At 43.7% G+C, this 15,119-nt stretch overlaps 1 protein-coding gene across 1 annotated transcript in view; it reads right to left on the reverse strand.

Annotated features, from left to right (window-relative positions):
• Positions 1-15,119, reverse strand: part of uba1 (ubiquitin-like modifier activating enzyme 1) — a 297,482-nt gene that overhangs the window by 197,045 nt on the left and 85,318 nt on the right. The window contains exon 16 of the mRNA XM_087994098.1: positions 6,288-6,352. Within this exon, the coding sequence (XP_087850224.1) occupies positions 6,288-6,352 (65 nt within the window). The remainder of the gene's footprint in view (positions 1-6,287; positions 6,353-15,119) is intronic.

Genomic DNA, 15,119 nt, shown 5'->3' on the forward strand with positions numbered 1-15,119 from the left:
ACCCAGCTGGGGACTGGAAAGCTTCCAGAAATTTAGAAAAATACTGACAAGGTGATAGCAAGGTCTTTGAGTGTACCTGATGCTTTTTTTCTTGTGGGAATGAGGACAGGATCAATCTTTAATTTCTTTTATGATGTGTCAGGACAATCTTGGAAGTGTTGGCTCCTCTGCATCACAGCAGCTATAACTTCTAAACTTATTTCTGTCACAAACTGGTGCCTGGAGGTACTCCGTGCCTCATCGTCATCCACCCCCAACACAGAACATACAACAGGTCCCTTCAGTCCATGATGTTGTGCCGCACATGACGTCTAACTGAACAATCCCTTCTGCCTGCCTTTGGTCCATATCCCTCTGTTCCTTGCATATTCATGCGCCTAAAAGTCCCCTAAACACCCCTATTGTGTCTGCCTCCAACACCACCCCTGATGGCGTGTTCCAGACTCCTTCTGTTCGGTGTAAAAAACCTTGCCCCTCACATCTCCTTTGAACTTTCCTCCTCTGACCTTAAATGCATGCCCCCTAGTTATAGACATTTCACTTCTGGGTAAAAGATTCTGACTGTCAATCCCACCAATGCATATCATAATTCTGTAGACTTCTAGTAAGTCTCCATTCAGCCTCTGTCACTCCCGAGAAAACAACCAGAGTTCTTCTAGCCTCTCCTTAAGGCTCTAATCCAGGCAGCATTCTGGTAAACCCCTTCTGCACTCTCTCCAAAGCTTCCACATCCTTCCTGTAATGTGGTGACCAGAATTGAACACAATACTCTAAGTGCTGCCTAACCAAAGCCTTATAAAACTGCAACATGACATTCTAAATCTTGTACTCAATTTGCCAACCAAGGCAAGCATGCCATACATTCCATGGAAACAGTGAGGAAAGAGATCAATCTGAGATTTGTACAGTTGGGAAAAGGAACGAGTCAAATAGTCAGGACAGGCAGGAACAAAGCAGGGAACAAGGTACTGAAAAATAAAAGTGAATTTATTTCAATGTAAGAGGCCGAAAACAGGGAAGGCAAATGAATTCAGGGCATGGTTAGGAAAATGGGACTGGGATATTAATAGCAATTATAGAGACATGGCTCAATAATGGACAGGACTGGCAGCTTAATGTTTCAGGATACAGGAAGGATAGAAAGGGAGGCAAGAGAGAGGGGCAAGTGGCATTTTTGATAAGGGATAGCATTACTGCTGTACATAGGGAGGATACTCCTGGGAATACATCCAAGTTATTTGGGTGAAATTGAGAAATAAGAAAGGGATGACCACGTTATTGGGATTATATTATAGACTCCCTAATAGTTAGCAGGAAATTGTAAAACAAATTTGTAAGGAGGTTTAAGTTATTAGCAAGTTTTGAGAAAGTTTATAGCTCAGGTTGAGGTTCTGGATGTAGGTTTGCTCGCTGAGCTGGAATGATCATTTTCAGACGTTTCATCACCATATTAGGTAACATCTTCAGTAAGCCTCCGGACAAAGCACTGCTGGTGTTTCCTGCTTTCTATTTATATGTTTGGGTTTCCTTGGGTTGGTGATGTCATTTCCTGTGGTGACATCATTTCCTATGGTGATGTAATTTCCTGTTCCTTTTCTCAGGGGGTGGTAAAGGGGTCCAAGTCAATGTGTTTGTTGATAAAGTTCTGGTTGGAATGACATCAACAAACACTTTGACTTGGACTCCATTTACCACCCTTTGAGATAAAGAACAGGAAATGACATCAACATAGGAAATAATGTCACCACAGGAAATGACATCACCAACCCAAGGAAACCCAAAAATAAATAGAAAGCAAGAAAATCCAGCAGTGCTTCATCCAGAGGCTCACTGAAGATGTTACCTAGTATGGTGATGAAACATCTGAAAATGAACCTTCCAGCTCAGCGAGCAAACCTACATCTAGATTTCAGTTATCTGTAAGAATAATAGGGTGGTTATGGTAGGGGATTTTAACTTTCCAAACATACACTGGCACTACTACAATGTTAAGGGTTTAGATGGAGAGGAATTTGTTAAGTGTGTACAAGAAAATTTTCAAATTCAGGTATGTGGATGTACCTACTACAGAAGCTGCAAAACCTGACCTACTCTTGGGAAGTAAGGCAGGGCAGGTGACTGAGGTGTCAGTAGCGGAGCACTTTGGGGCCAGCGACCATGATTCTATTAGTTTTAAAAGACCAGACTAAAAGTTGAAGTTCTAAATTGAAGGAAGGACAATTTTGACGGTATTAGGCAAAAAAGTTTAAAAGCTGATTGGCGGCAGATGTTCACAGATAAAGGGATGGCTGGAAAATGGGAAGCCTTCCAAAAATGAGATAACAAAGGTCCAGAGACAGTATACTCCTGTTGGGGTGAAAGGCAAGGCTGGTATGTATAGGGAATGCTGGATGACCAAACAAATTGAGGGTTTGGTTCAGAAAAAGAAAGAAGCATATGTCACGTACAGACAGTTGAGAATGAGTGAATCCTTAGAAGAGTATAAAGGCAGGAGGAAGTGTACTTAAGAGGGAAATCAGGAGGGCAAATGGGGGACATGAGATAGCTTTCGTAAATAGGGTTAAGGAGAATCCAAAGGGTTTTTACAAATACATTGAGGACAAAAGGGTAACTGGGGAGAGAATAGGGCCCCTCAAAGATCAACAAGGTGGCCTTTGTGTGGAGCCGCAGGAGATGGGTGAGATAGTAAATGAGTATTCTGCTCAAGTGTTTACTGTGGAGAAGGATATGGAAGATATCGACTGTAGGGAAATAGATGGTGACACCTTGAAAAATGTCTATGTTACAGAGGAGGAAGTGCTGGATGTCTTAAAACGCATAGAAGTGGATACATCCACAGCACCTAATCAGGTATAGCCTAGAACTCTGTGGGAAGCTAGGGAAGTGATTGCTGGGTGCCTTGCTTTATCGATAGTCACAGGTGACGTGCTGGAGATTGGAGGTTGGCTAACGTGGTGCCACTATTTAAGAAAGGTAGTAAGGTCAAGCCAGGGAACTATAGACCAGTGAGCCTGACTTCGATGGTGGCCAAATTGTTGGAGGGAATCCTGAGGGACAGGATTTACATATATTTGGAAAGGCAAGGACTGATTTGGGATAGTCAACATGGCTTTGTGTGTGGTAAATAATGTCTCATGAACTTGACTGAGTTTTCTGAAGAAATAACAAAGAGGATTGATGAGGGTTGAGCAGTGGGCATGATCTATATGGACTTCAGTAAGGCATTCGACAAGATTCCTCATGGTAGATTGTTTAGCAAGGTTAGATTTCACAGAATACAGGGGGAACTAGCCACTTGGATACAGAACTGGCTCAAAAGGTAGAAGACAGAGGATGGTAGTGGAGGGTTGCTTTTCAGACTGGAGGCCTGTGACCAGTGGAGTACCACAAGGATCAGTGCTGGGTCCACTACTTTTATATAAATGATTTGGATGTGAGCATAAGAAGTATAGTTAGTAAGTTTGCAGATGACACCAAAATTAGAAGTGTAGTGATCAGCGAAGAAGATTACAATGGGATCTTGATCAGATGGGCCAATGGGCTGAGGAGTGGCAAATGGAGTTTAATTTAGATAAATATGAGGTGCTGCATTTTGGAAAGGCAAAATCAGAGCAGGACTTATGGACTTATGCGAAAGGTCCTGGGGAGTGTTGCTGAACAAAGAGATCTGAGAGTGCAGGTTCATGATTCCTTGAAAGTGGAGTCACAGGTAGATAGAATAATAAGGAGGAGTTTGGTATACTTTTGTTTATTGGTCAGAGTATTGATTACAAGAGTTGGGAGGTCATGTTGTGGCTGTACAGGACATTGGTTAGACCATTTTTGGAATATTGTGTGCAATTTTGGTCCCTCTCCTATTGGAAGGATGTTGTGGAACTTGAAAGGATTCAGTAAAGATTTACAAGGATGTTGCCATGCATGGAGGGTTTGAGCTCCAGAGACAGGCTGAACAGGCTGGGGCTGTTTTCCCTGGAGCATCAGAGGCTGAGCGGTGACCTTATAGAGGTTTATAAAATCATAATAGGATAAATAGACAAGGTCTTTTTCTTGGAGTGGGGGAGTCCAGAACAAGAGGGCATATGTTTCGGGTGAGAGGTGAAAGATTTGAAAGGGACGTAAGGAGCAACGTTTTCACTCAGAGAGTGATGCATGTATAGAATAAGCTGCCGGAGGAAGTGGTGTTGGCTGGTACAATACAACATTTAAAAGGCATCTGGATGGGTATATGAATAGGAAGGGTTTGGAGGGATATCAGCTAAGTGCTGGCAAATGGGACTAGATTAGCTTAGGATATCTGGTTGGCATGGATGTGTTGGACCGAAGGGTCTGTTTCCATGTTGTACATCTCTATGACTCTATAACCTACTTTACCACCCTATCTATTGGTGTGGCCACTTTGAGGGAGCTATGGACCTGAACCCCAAGTTCCCTCTGTACATGGTTGTGGCATCTTACTTTGTGTAAATCAGTAACTGTGATTCCTTCATTACAAATGCCAATCCATTATAAGTACGCCAGTGGTTGGATAGCCCTGAAATTGTGAAGGATATTAATGCAAGTCTTTACTTTTCTTCTGTACACTGTGTCATAGGCTGCACTGTATGCTGGTTCTAAACTCTTTAGGAATACATTTTGTGGAGAGGGGTTTGATGGAATTTAACAAATAAGGTGAGATTTTAAACTGGGTGCCCACGGAAGAGTTTAACCATATGATCAGATGACAGAGACAAAACATAAGCAACGCAGCCGAGATAGGGAGAAGGAAAATGCATGTAAATCCAAAGTACAGAATTAACGGCTGTTTGACAGTTAGTGTTTGTTGAAGTTCTGCCCACTTAACTTATTGCCAAGAGATGAGATAAACAATTCCTTCAGTAAACTGTTGAGTTGAAACTATTACCTTTTTAAGAAACTCTCTTAGCTCAAATTCAGAGGTAAAATAAACTGCAGACTGGGACCTGGGCAGACTCAAGGCCATGCCATAAATCGGCAGCAAAGATAACTTTATTACAGTAAGAACAGCAGAGGAAAACCAAACAACTTTGACTTGTATTTACTTTATAAAGTTCCTGCCTGGAGGCCTCAGCATATTTGACAGAGATGCGGGAGGCTGCACACTTTGTTTCCTTTCCCTACAACCCCCCACTCTCTCATTTGCCTCCCACTACCCCCTCTTTTCTGTCTGCACCCCCTCCCTCCTTCTCCTCACTTGCCCCACTTCTCTCCCCATTCCCTGACAGCTCTTGTGGCACCTCCTGATCTTCAGGATGCTCATACATGCTGAGAGAAATCTCTTGTTATTTGTGTTTAAGTTCAATCAGGGTTTGGGAAAGGGAAAGTTCCACATGGAACTGTAACATGATAATGTTAATTTGCAGCAAGTGATGAAAACCCTCTTTATTTCATGAGGCTCTGTCTCGTTGTGGAGACACAAATCAAATTCAATTGAATCTGATGAGCGTTTTCATTAGGTGTTCTCTTGCTGGTTTTTGCCAATGACTAGTCTCACAAACATTTGGAGGAGCTGGTGTTGGACTGGTGTGGACAAAGTTACGGCACGGTTACGGCACAGTGGTTAGCACTGCTGCCTCACAGCACCAGGGTCCCAGGTTCAATTCCCGCCTCAGGTGGACTGTCTGTGTGGAGTTTGCACATTCTCCCTGTGTCTGCGTGGGTTTCCTCTGGGTGCTCCGGTTTTCTCCCACAGTCCAAAGATGTGCAGGTTAGGTGAATTGGCCATGCTAAATTGCCCATAGTGTTAGGTGAAGGGGTAAATGTGGGGTAATGGGTCTGGGTGGGTTGCTCTTCGGTGGTTCAGTGTGGACTTGTTGGGCTGAAGGGCCTGTTTCCACACTGTAAGTAATCTAATCTAATCTAAAAATCACGCAACACCAGGTTATAGTGCATCAGGTTTATTTGGAGGCACTAGCTTTCGGAGCGCTGCTCCTTTGAAGCACTGACAACCACCTGTTGAAGGAGCAGCACTCCGAAAGCTAGTACTTCCAAATAAACCTGTTGGACCATAACCTGGTGTTGTGTGATTTTTAATTGAGAGTGTGTTGCTGGAAAAGCACAGCAGGTCAGGCAGCATCCGAGGAGCAGGAAAAATCGACGTTTCGGGCCGGAGCCCTTCATCAGGAGTCCTGACCCGCTGTGCTTTTCCAGCAACACTCAACTCTGATCTCCAGCATCTGCAGACCTCACTGTCTCCTGATTTTTAACTTAGTCTTGCAAAGACAGACCCAGATAAACCCGGGAACCAAAAAGTGAAAAATCAAGGTACTTACTCTAAATACTTGTGGACGTTTTCCGCTGGCTGTTTGAACAATCCTTCAAATTCATCACGGGCCCACTGTGGACAAAAACATTCAATATTTCAATGCCCATTCACTGGATAAAAATACAGTTACCCACCAACACCACCCACTTTCACTGCTCAGTAGCCACCTCATTGTGGCACAATAGGTAGATTATAAGACCATAAGACATAGGAGCAGACATTAAGCCATTCAGCCCATCAGGTCTGTTCTGCCATTCAATCATGGCTGATGTTTCTCAACCCCTTTCTCCTGCCTTCTCCCCTTGACAATCAAGAACATATCTCCATCTTAAATATACTCAATGACCTGGCCTCCGCAGCCTACTGTGGCAGTGAATTCCATAGATTCACCCCTCTCTGGCTGAAGACATTTCACCTTATCTCCATTTCAAAAGGTCTTCCCTTTACTCGAAGGCTGTGCCCTCAGGTCCTTGTATCTCCTACCAATGGAAACGTCTTCCCAACATCCACTCTGTCCAGACCATTCAATATTCTGTAAGTTGCAATTAGATCCACCCTCATCCTCTTAAACTCCATCGAGTATAGACCCAGAGTCCTCAAACGTTCCTTATGTGTTAAGTTTTCCATTCCTGGGACCGTTCTCGTGAACTTCCTCTGAACACACCCCACGGCCAGTACATCCTTCCTGAGATATGGGGCCCAAACCTGCGCACAATACTCCAAATGTGGTACCAGAGCCTTATGGCATCCTTGACACCGAGCTAGTCACTCCAGGGCTTGATAGGCAAAGTAGATGTGCTTAAGTAATGATCAGTACTGTGAATCCTTCTAAAATAGATTAGTAGCAAATAGTACGAGTGAGAGAGATTTGTGGTCAGCCCCATGATGGAGAGATAGTTGGACCCTGCTAGCTCAGTGGGCAGAAATGGCATCAGATTTATCATTGACCCATTACAGAGTGGAGCATTCGGAATCAATTCACAGTCTCAGTTAGGCTCTCTGACAGGCGATAAAAGGAAGGAGAAGGGCTTGAGGTGTGCAGGCAATAAAAATGACTCAGTCACTGATTTCTAACAACCGGTTTCTGCTTATCTAGCTCCACCTGAAGGTGGACTTGAGAGGCAACAACATGCTCCTGAGAGTAAAATGCCCTGGTGACTGCTGCTGAATAGGTCCATGCAAGGGGCATGCAATTGTAATCGCAGCAGGAATCAGCACCCTCAGGGAGAAGGGAGGGTGGGAAACTTAAAAGTAAGAAAAGCTGCTGGCATATTTTTCAAGTTAGCGCAGGAGCTTATCGTGATGTATGTAAGCAGTTTCATTCACTTCTAAAGGTATAGAATCAAAAGGGAGGTAATATTTGGCCCCTTCAAGCCTGTTCTGTTAAACTTGTACAAAACCTTGTTAGGACGCAGCTGGAGAATGATGAACAGTTTTAATTTTCATATTATTAAAATCTCATCATATTTATACTAATAGGACCCAAAATACAACTCATTCAACATACATAGAAAACATAGTCAGTGTCAATAAGGCACCACTGATGACCATTTGGGAAATAAATACCCCATGATGCCTGTCACACCGATAATGTCATGGTATTGCTCAGCACAATGTACTGAGACAGGTTAGACATTAACCCCACACGACTTGATTCAGTCCCATTCTAAGGGCTGTTGTATGAAGAAGACTTAAGTCCCAGTGAAGACAGGGAGAATGGAAAGTAGGGATGAAGGTCTCGAGGGTAAAGTGGTCCCCATCACCTTCCAATGCTCACGCGCTGGATGCAATGTTCAAAGCCAAGAAAAGCAAGACAACACATGAAAAACACGTGAAATAACAAGAGCTACCAAAACAGAGAATCTTTGCAGTGTCCTACGTCCACTACATTAGCACAAGGAGGTTACTGAACCGATTTCCCTTCTCCCCATTGAGAAAGAAAAGCAAAGAAGGGAAGTGAAAGATGGAAAAACAAAGGCAGAAAAACAGAGAGGGAGTGACACAAAGACAGAGAGTGAGAGACTGAGGGTCAGCGAGAGAGAGAGAGAGAGAGAGACGGACACACACTCTGACATGGAGAAGCAGAAAGAGGGGGAAGAGAGACTGGAAAAGAGCATTCATGTTATAAATTAATGATATTCAGAGTAGAGATGGATTTTTTTTTTAAACCACATGCAGTTTTCTTTAGGCTCAGTTGATTCCAAGAACCAATGCTCTTTGTGGAGGAGGCTACCCCAAAGTACATTTCAGACAATAAGGTACGTTTTGAAGTTTAATCAGTGTTGTAAAGCAGCCATGTAACACGGCAGCTCATTTCCATACATCAACAGCAATGAAATAATTGACCAGATTGCCTGTTTCTGTTTGAGATTGATGTTGGCTTGGCCTCTAGGATCCTCTCTCCATCTTTTGCACACATTTGAGAGAGCAGACAGGGCCTTAGTTTACGATCTCATCCAAAACATGGCACCACCAACAGTGCAGCAATCCCTTCAATACTGCACTGAATTGACAAACTAAGTAATAAGCCAGGAACATTACAGCTCATTCACCCGAACATTAATTATATGCAAAGCAAGAAATGCAATAAGACCAGCTTATAAATTCCATTTGAAAACTGTTAGAAACGACATCATATATACTATAGAGGATGTTAGTTCCCAATTGTTTAAATTAGACTGATCTGCGCCCTGGACATTTGACACACACCAAGCTCTGCACATAAACACAGACTTCCCGTCAACAGCCAAGAGGCAATCTTGACAGAGGCAGCATACATCAGGGAGTACTTTCAAATAATATATGTTTCACATTGAACCTTATCCTGCATTATTCTTGTAATGTTTACAAGGCACAACAGCTTTAAAGGTAGCTTCCCCCAGAGACAAATTAACTCCATAGATACCCCAGCTATGATGTGGAATTTGTGGTCATGTTAAACGAGTTAAAAATGCGAAGGGGTCAGGACATTTTTCATGATAACAAGGTCTCCATTCCTTTCCCACGTGGTTAAAGATGCCCTCCAACGCATCTCGTCCACATAATGCACCTCCGCCCTCAGACCCCACCCCTCCAATCGTAACAAGGACAGAACCCCCCTGATGCTCACCTTCCACCCTACCAACCTTCACATAAACCAAATCATCCGCCGACATTTCCGCCACCTCTAAATGAACCCCACCACCAGGGATGTATTTCCCTCCCCACCCCTTTCCACCTTCTGCAAAGAGGTGACTACCTTGTCAGGTCCATGCCCCCCAACAACCTGCCCTCCCGTCCTGGCACCTTCCCCTGCCACCACAGGAATTGCAAAACCTGCGCCTACACCTCCTTCCTCACTTCCATCCAAGGCCCTAAAGGAGCCTTCCTTTTCCAAAGTTTTACCTGCACATCCACCAATATCATTTATTGTATCTGTTGCTCCCAATGCAGTCTCCTCTACATTGGGGAGACTGGACGCCTCCTAGCAGAGCACTTTAGGGAACATCTCCACGACACCTGCACCAATCAACCACACTGCCCTGTGGCCCAACATTTCAAATCCCCCTCCCACTCTGCCGAAGACATGGAGGCCCTCGGCCTCCTTCACCGCCGCTCCCTCACCACCCGATGCCTGGAGGAAGAACGCCTCATATTCTGCCTTGGAACACTTCAACCCCAGGGCAAAAATTTTGGACTTCACCAGTTTCCTCATTTCCCCTTCCCCCCACCTCACCCCAGTTCCAAACTTCCAGCTCAGCACTGTCCCCATGACCTGTCCTACCAGCCTATCTTCTTTTCCACCTATCCACTCCACCGTCATCTCTGAGTTATCACCTTCATCCCCTCCCCCACTCACCCATTGTACTCTTTGCTACTTTCTCCCCACCCCCACCCTCCTCTCATTTATCTCTCCACTCTTCAGGCACTTTGCCTGTATACCTGATGAAGGGCTTTTGCTCGAAACGTCGATTTTCCTGCTCCTCGGATGCTGCTTGAACTGCTGTGCTTTTCCAGCACCACTCGAATCCAGAATCTGGTTTCCAGCATCTGTGGTTATTGTTTTTATTTAATTAGCTAAAAGCTTGTTCTTCCTGCTCTATGCTGCATTATTCAAGGAAATTTGTATATTTCTATCCTCGGTGTTTTGCTCTCACATTTTAAAAATCACACAACACCAGGTTATAGTCCAAAGATTTATTTGAAAGTACTAGCAAGCGGAGTACTGCTCCTTCATTGGGTGGCTGTGGAGCAGGATTATAAGACACAGAAATTATAGAAAAGATTTCAGTGTCATGCAATTGAAGCGATATATTGAATAAACCGAATTGATGTTAAGTCTTTCATCTTTTAAAGTGGGTTGCAGGTTTCTGTTCATTAATACATAAATCCCAGAACTTCTTTCCAGTTACATTCTCGAGATAACTTAAGGTTTTATATTAAAAAAGTGACATCTCAGCTCAGACATATTAATGAACCAAAACCTGCAACCTATTCTAAAAGACTTAACAGCAACCTGGGTTTGTTCAATATATCATTTCAGTTGCATGACACGGAGATCTTTTGCTATGCATTCTGTGTCTTATGATCCCACTCCACTAGCTACCTGATGAAGGAGCAGTGCTCTGAAAGCTAGTGCATCCAAATAAACCTGCTGGACTATAACCTGGTGTTGTTTGATTTCTAAGATCTCCACCCCAGTCCCACACCAGCACCTCTATTTCATGTCTCACACTTTAGTTCGTGTTGTGGAATCTGACATCTGGCAACTGTATCCTTAAACCATAACTAGCTGGGGCACAAGGGGCTGCAAGTAACCGTGTGGGTATTGTTTAGTCTTGTAATTAATTCTGCTTTCAATCGAGCTTCTGTTTCAGAGATTGGGAATTTCTGATTTCAGGATAGTCAAAACACTGGGTCGCAATTTCCACTTCAAATGTTACGAATAAAACGTAACCAAAAATGCAACTTTACTCGTGCAGTTTTTCACTTTTGAAGAATTTCGTCAAATTTTATATTTTGATGGAAAAAAGCCAAAAATGACGCATATTGCAAAATAATAAACTGGTGCGGGACTGGAGGTGGTGGCATTGGCCTTCAATGGCAGAGGCGGTGGCCTTTGTGATCAGCTTTGGCAGGCCCAGGTCGATGCTCCCGGTGGATCAGCAGTTGCATTGGCATGGTAAGCCCAGTGTGGGGACTGCCTGGAGTAGACTGTGCAGGAAATGCATGGCAAAGAGGAGAAGATTGTGCCACTGTACGAAGTGCAGTACCACCGTGGCTAAGCACTTTTAAAAGACTGTAATGTTTGACCTTTAGCTTTAATTCTTTATTTTTGTACGTTGTTAAACCAGGTTATAGTCCAACAGGTTTATTTGGAAGTACTAGCTTTCAGAGCCCTGCTCCTTCATCAGGTGGTTGATGAAGGAGCAGTGCTCCAAAAGCTAGTGCTTCCAAATAAACCTCTTGGACTATAACCTGGTGTTGTGTTATTTTTAACTTTGTACACCCCAATCCAACACTGCCACCTCCAAATTATTTTTCTACTTAATACTAAGGATAACTGTCATGTTTAATTTTTAACTTTGTTCTTTCTTTCTACCTTGCTCTTAAGATTCTGTACTTGGGTACTTTTACTAGGATGGCACCTTGTGTGGTGACATTGTACACTTTCACTGTACACCTTGAGTACATGTGACAAAAATCTAAATCTAAAAATTTAGATCTTCTGTTTTGACTTTTGCTAAATGTTTGTCTGCTAATTGAACTTCATCTCAAGCATCGATTGAGATTTGGTCGCTTCTCCAAGTTTTGAATTTTTACCCTTCCGAAGAAGATATTTAATTTTTAATGGAAGAATACACTATTATAATTGGCATCTGATTTTCATCATGTGTTTTGACTCAGAGAACTTTGCTATTCAGTGAACAAAGGTCAACGAGTCTTCCCCAGCCAACTTACTGTCTACAGAGTTCAATTATCAACATGTAAATCTACTTTCCCACCAACTCAAGCTCTTATTGTGCATTAAGGACAAGCATTTAATTTCTCCACAGTGAAAGGCTTCTCAAGTTGAAAAGCAGTGGACGTTCAGCCTCACTCAGGCACAATGGTGCTTTGATTCGAAGCACAGCTGGTCCATAATGCGAGGGTTTGTGACACATCTGTTTCACCTCAAGCTGGCTTTTCAACTCAGTTCAATTCCCATCCCAAAAATACTTGAAAACTGTACACAAAATCTACATATTTACAGAACAGGCTGTATATCTGTCAGCTAGGCCTCAGGGGTGTGTCTTCTGGGTATTTTTGTGTCTTATGATGAACTCTTGTCTTTGATTCTGAATACAAGTACCATTCCAGGGCCTAGATCACTTTAAAAATTAATTCATCGTTGGCTGGGTCAGCAGTTGTTGCCCTTTTCTAATTGTCCTGGAGAAGATGGTGGTGAGCTCCCTTCTTGAACTGCTGGAGTCCTTGAGATGCAGGGACACTGTGTAAAAGGGAACTCCAGGATTTTGACCCAGTGACACTGAAGGAATAACGATACATTTCTAAGTCAGGATGGTGAGTGGCTTGGAGGGGAACTTGCAGATGGTGGCAATTCTACACACCCACTGCCCTGACTTCCAGATATAGAGATTGTGGGTTTGAAAGGCAGAGGGGCCTTAATGAGTTACTGTAATGCGTCTTGCTGATGGTACACACTATATTGCTTATTTTGCATCAAAAATAAACTTGAAACCAACAAGGTGCCCAAGGGGTGGCATGGTGGCTCATTGAGGCAGCAATGCTGACCAGAGCACCAGGGACAAGGTTCGATTCCAGCCTCGGGGTGACCGTCTATGGTGCGTTTGTACATTCTCTCCATGCCTGCATAGGATTCCTGTGGGTGCCCCAGTTTCCTCCCATAGTCCAAAATTATGCAGATTAGGTAGACTGGCCATGCGAAATTGCCCAGTGTCAAGGATGTGTAGGCTAAGTGGGTTAGTTATGGGAAACATAGGGTTACAGGGATGGGTTTGGGTGAAGATGCTCTTTGAAGGATCAGTGTGGATTCAATGGGCTGAATGGCCTGCTTCCACACGATGTGGATTCTATAAACTGTCTGTGTTTTAAAGGAATGCCCCTTAATTTTGGCCATATTTCTGCCTCCATAAAGAAATCCCTGCTATCCTTTGTGGAAGACAGCATCTACAACTCCCCTTTGGAAACTGTGCGCTGTGGCTATTAGTCACGGGGGGGAATAATGGCTACTAACATGGCAAACACGCCCCATCCCCAACCTCATCACCACACGGCAGACGTGCCCCGTATCTTATTTCGTACGAGTGTGAGACCCTGCAATCAGAAGCAAAACGTAGCAGCAGAAGCACTGGAATGAAAGGGTTAACTGCCGAGTCTGAGGAAAAAACGTACTCAAAAGAAAAGTCAAGAAACATCATTCACAGTCCATTGTTGGTTTGTAGCCAGCGTTTGTTCTCGGCACACCACGCGTCTGTTGGACTCTAATGAGGAAATTTAGGGGTGATTAGGTCTAACGGGTGCTATTAAGGAGGAGACAAAAAGACGACTGGGCGGTCTCATTGGCTAACGGACAAGCAATGAACCAGTCCATTTATAAAACACAACAGTGCAAATGTATCTTTCCATCGCAGAAATCTCTGTGGAATATTCTGCTGAAAACGTGAGACATCGAAAGCGAGACAGAGGTGCCGGATTTTCGGGTTGGATTTGAGTGCAGTCAGGGGAGACAGGAAGTGAAATCAGACAATAACAAATAGCGCACTGTGACTGAGAACCAGCTCTGAAAGCAGGGAAAGCCAGATCTTAATGCAATTCGGAATCAAATATCACCCCCTCCAACTCTGCACACCCCCCTCAAGTAAAACAGTCCTGCTGCTGTTTAAAAGTCCACAGGAAAAACAACTTTCAAGTAGCTCACAGCAATGAGCTTCATGGAATCATACCATAAGGAAAGGCTCTTCTGCCCATTGAGTCTGTGCTGTCATCTGCAGAGGAACGTCGATTATCTGAAGGACACAGGCAGGGACTATTTCGTTCAGTTAACCGAATGCCGGATAACATAGTTTAGCTAAGCATGGGAACTTGTGACCTTGCTGGAAAATCCAAAATTTGGATAATCGAGGTTCCTCCTGCATGTGCAGATTTACTGCTGGCACGTTGTGAAGGGATGAGGGGCTCACAATTAGCATGACAATTACTGCTGGGTCTGTAAAGAAAATCCCCTCTCTTTTGATCACATTTGCTGTGAGAAATTCTCTTTTTGAAAAAAGGTGGGGAGGGACAGGATTTGTTGTCCTCAGAACGCTTCTTGATCATTATGGGCATCGAGTGTTATGGACAGAAAGCAGGACGATGGGGTAGAGAAGCTATCCCTAGCCAAGATCTCCCAGTATAGTTTCAGCACTTATTTACCAGACAATGTGGAAAATAGCCCAGGAACATCCTGTATACAAAATAAAAACTGAACAAATCCAACCCAGTTAAGTACCTGAGTTCTGATTAAGGGTCATTCAACCCGAAACATTAACACTGATTTCTCTCCACAGATGCTGCCAGACCTACTGAGCTTTTCCAGCAATTTCTGTTTTTGTCCCAGCTAATTATCACCCAATCTGTCCACCTTTGATCATTAGTAAAGTGAGGGAAGGTGTCATCAACTGTGCTATCAAGCAGCACCTGCTCAGCAATAACCTGCTCAGTGACACCCAGTTTGGGTTCAACCAGATCCAATCAGCTCCTGACCTCATTACAGCCTTGGATCAAACATGGTCAAGAGAGCTGAATACTAGACACGAGGTGGGAGTGACAGCCCTTGACATCAAGGCTGAATTCAGCC

The sequence above is a fragment of the Chiloscyllium plagiosum genome, unplaced genomic scaffold (assembly GCF_037043375.1).
Source record: "Chiloscyllium plagiosum isolate Xiang-an unplaced genomic scaffold, Cpla_swu_hap1 HiC_scaffold_14, whole genome shotgun sequence".
Lineage (NCBI taxonomy): Eukaryota > Metazoa > Chordata > Chondrichthyes > Orectolobiformes > Hemiscylliidae > Chiloscyllium > Chiloscyllium plagiosum.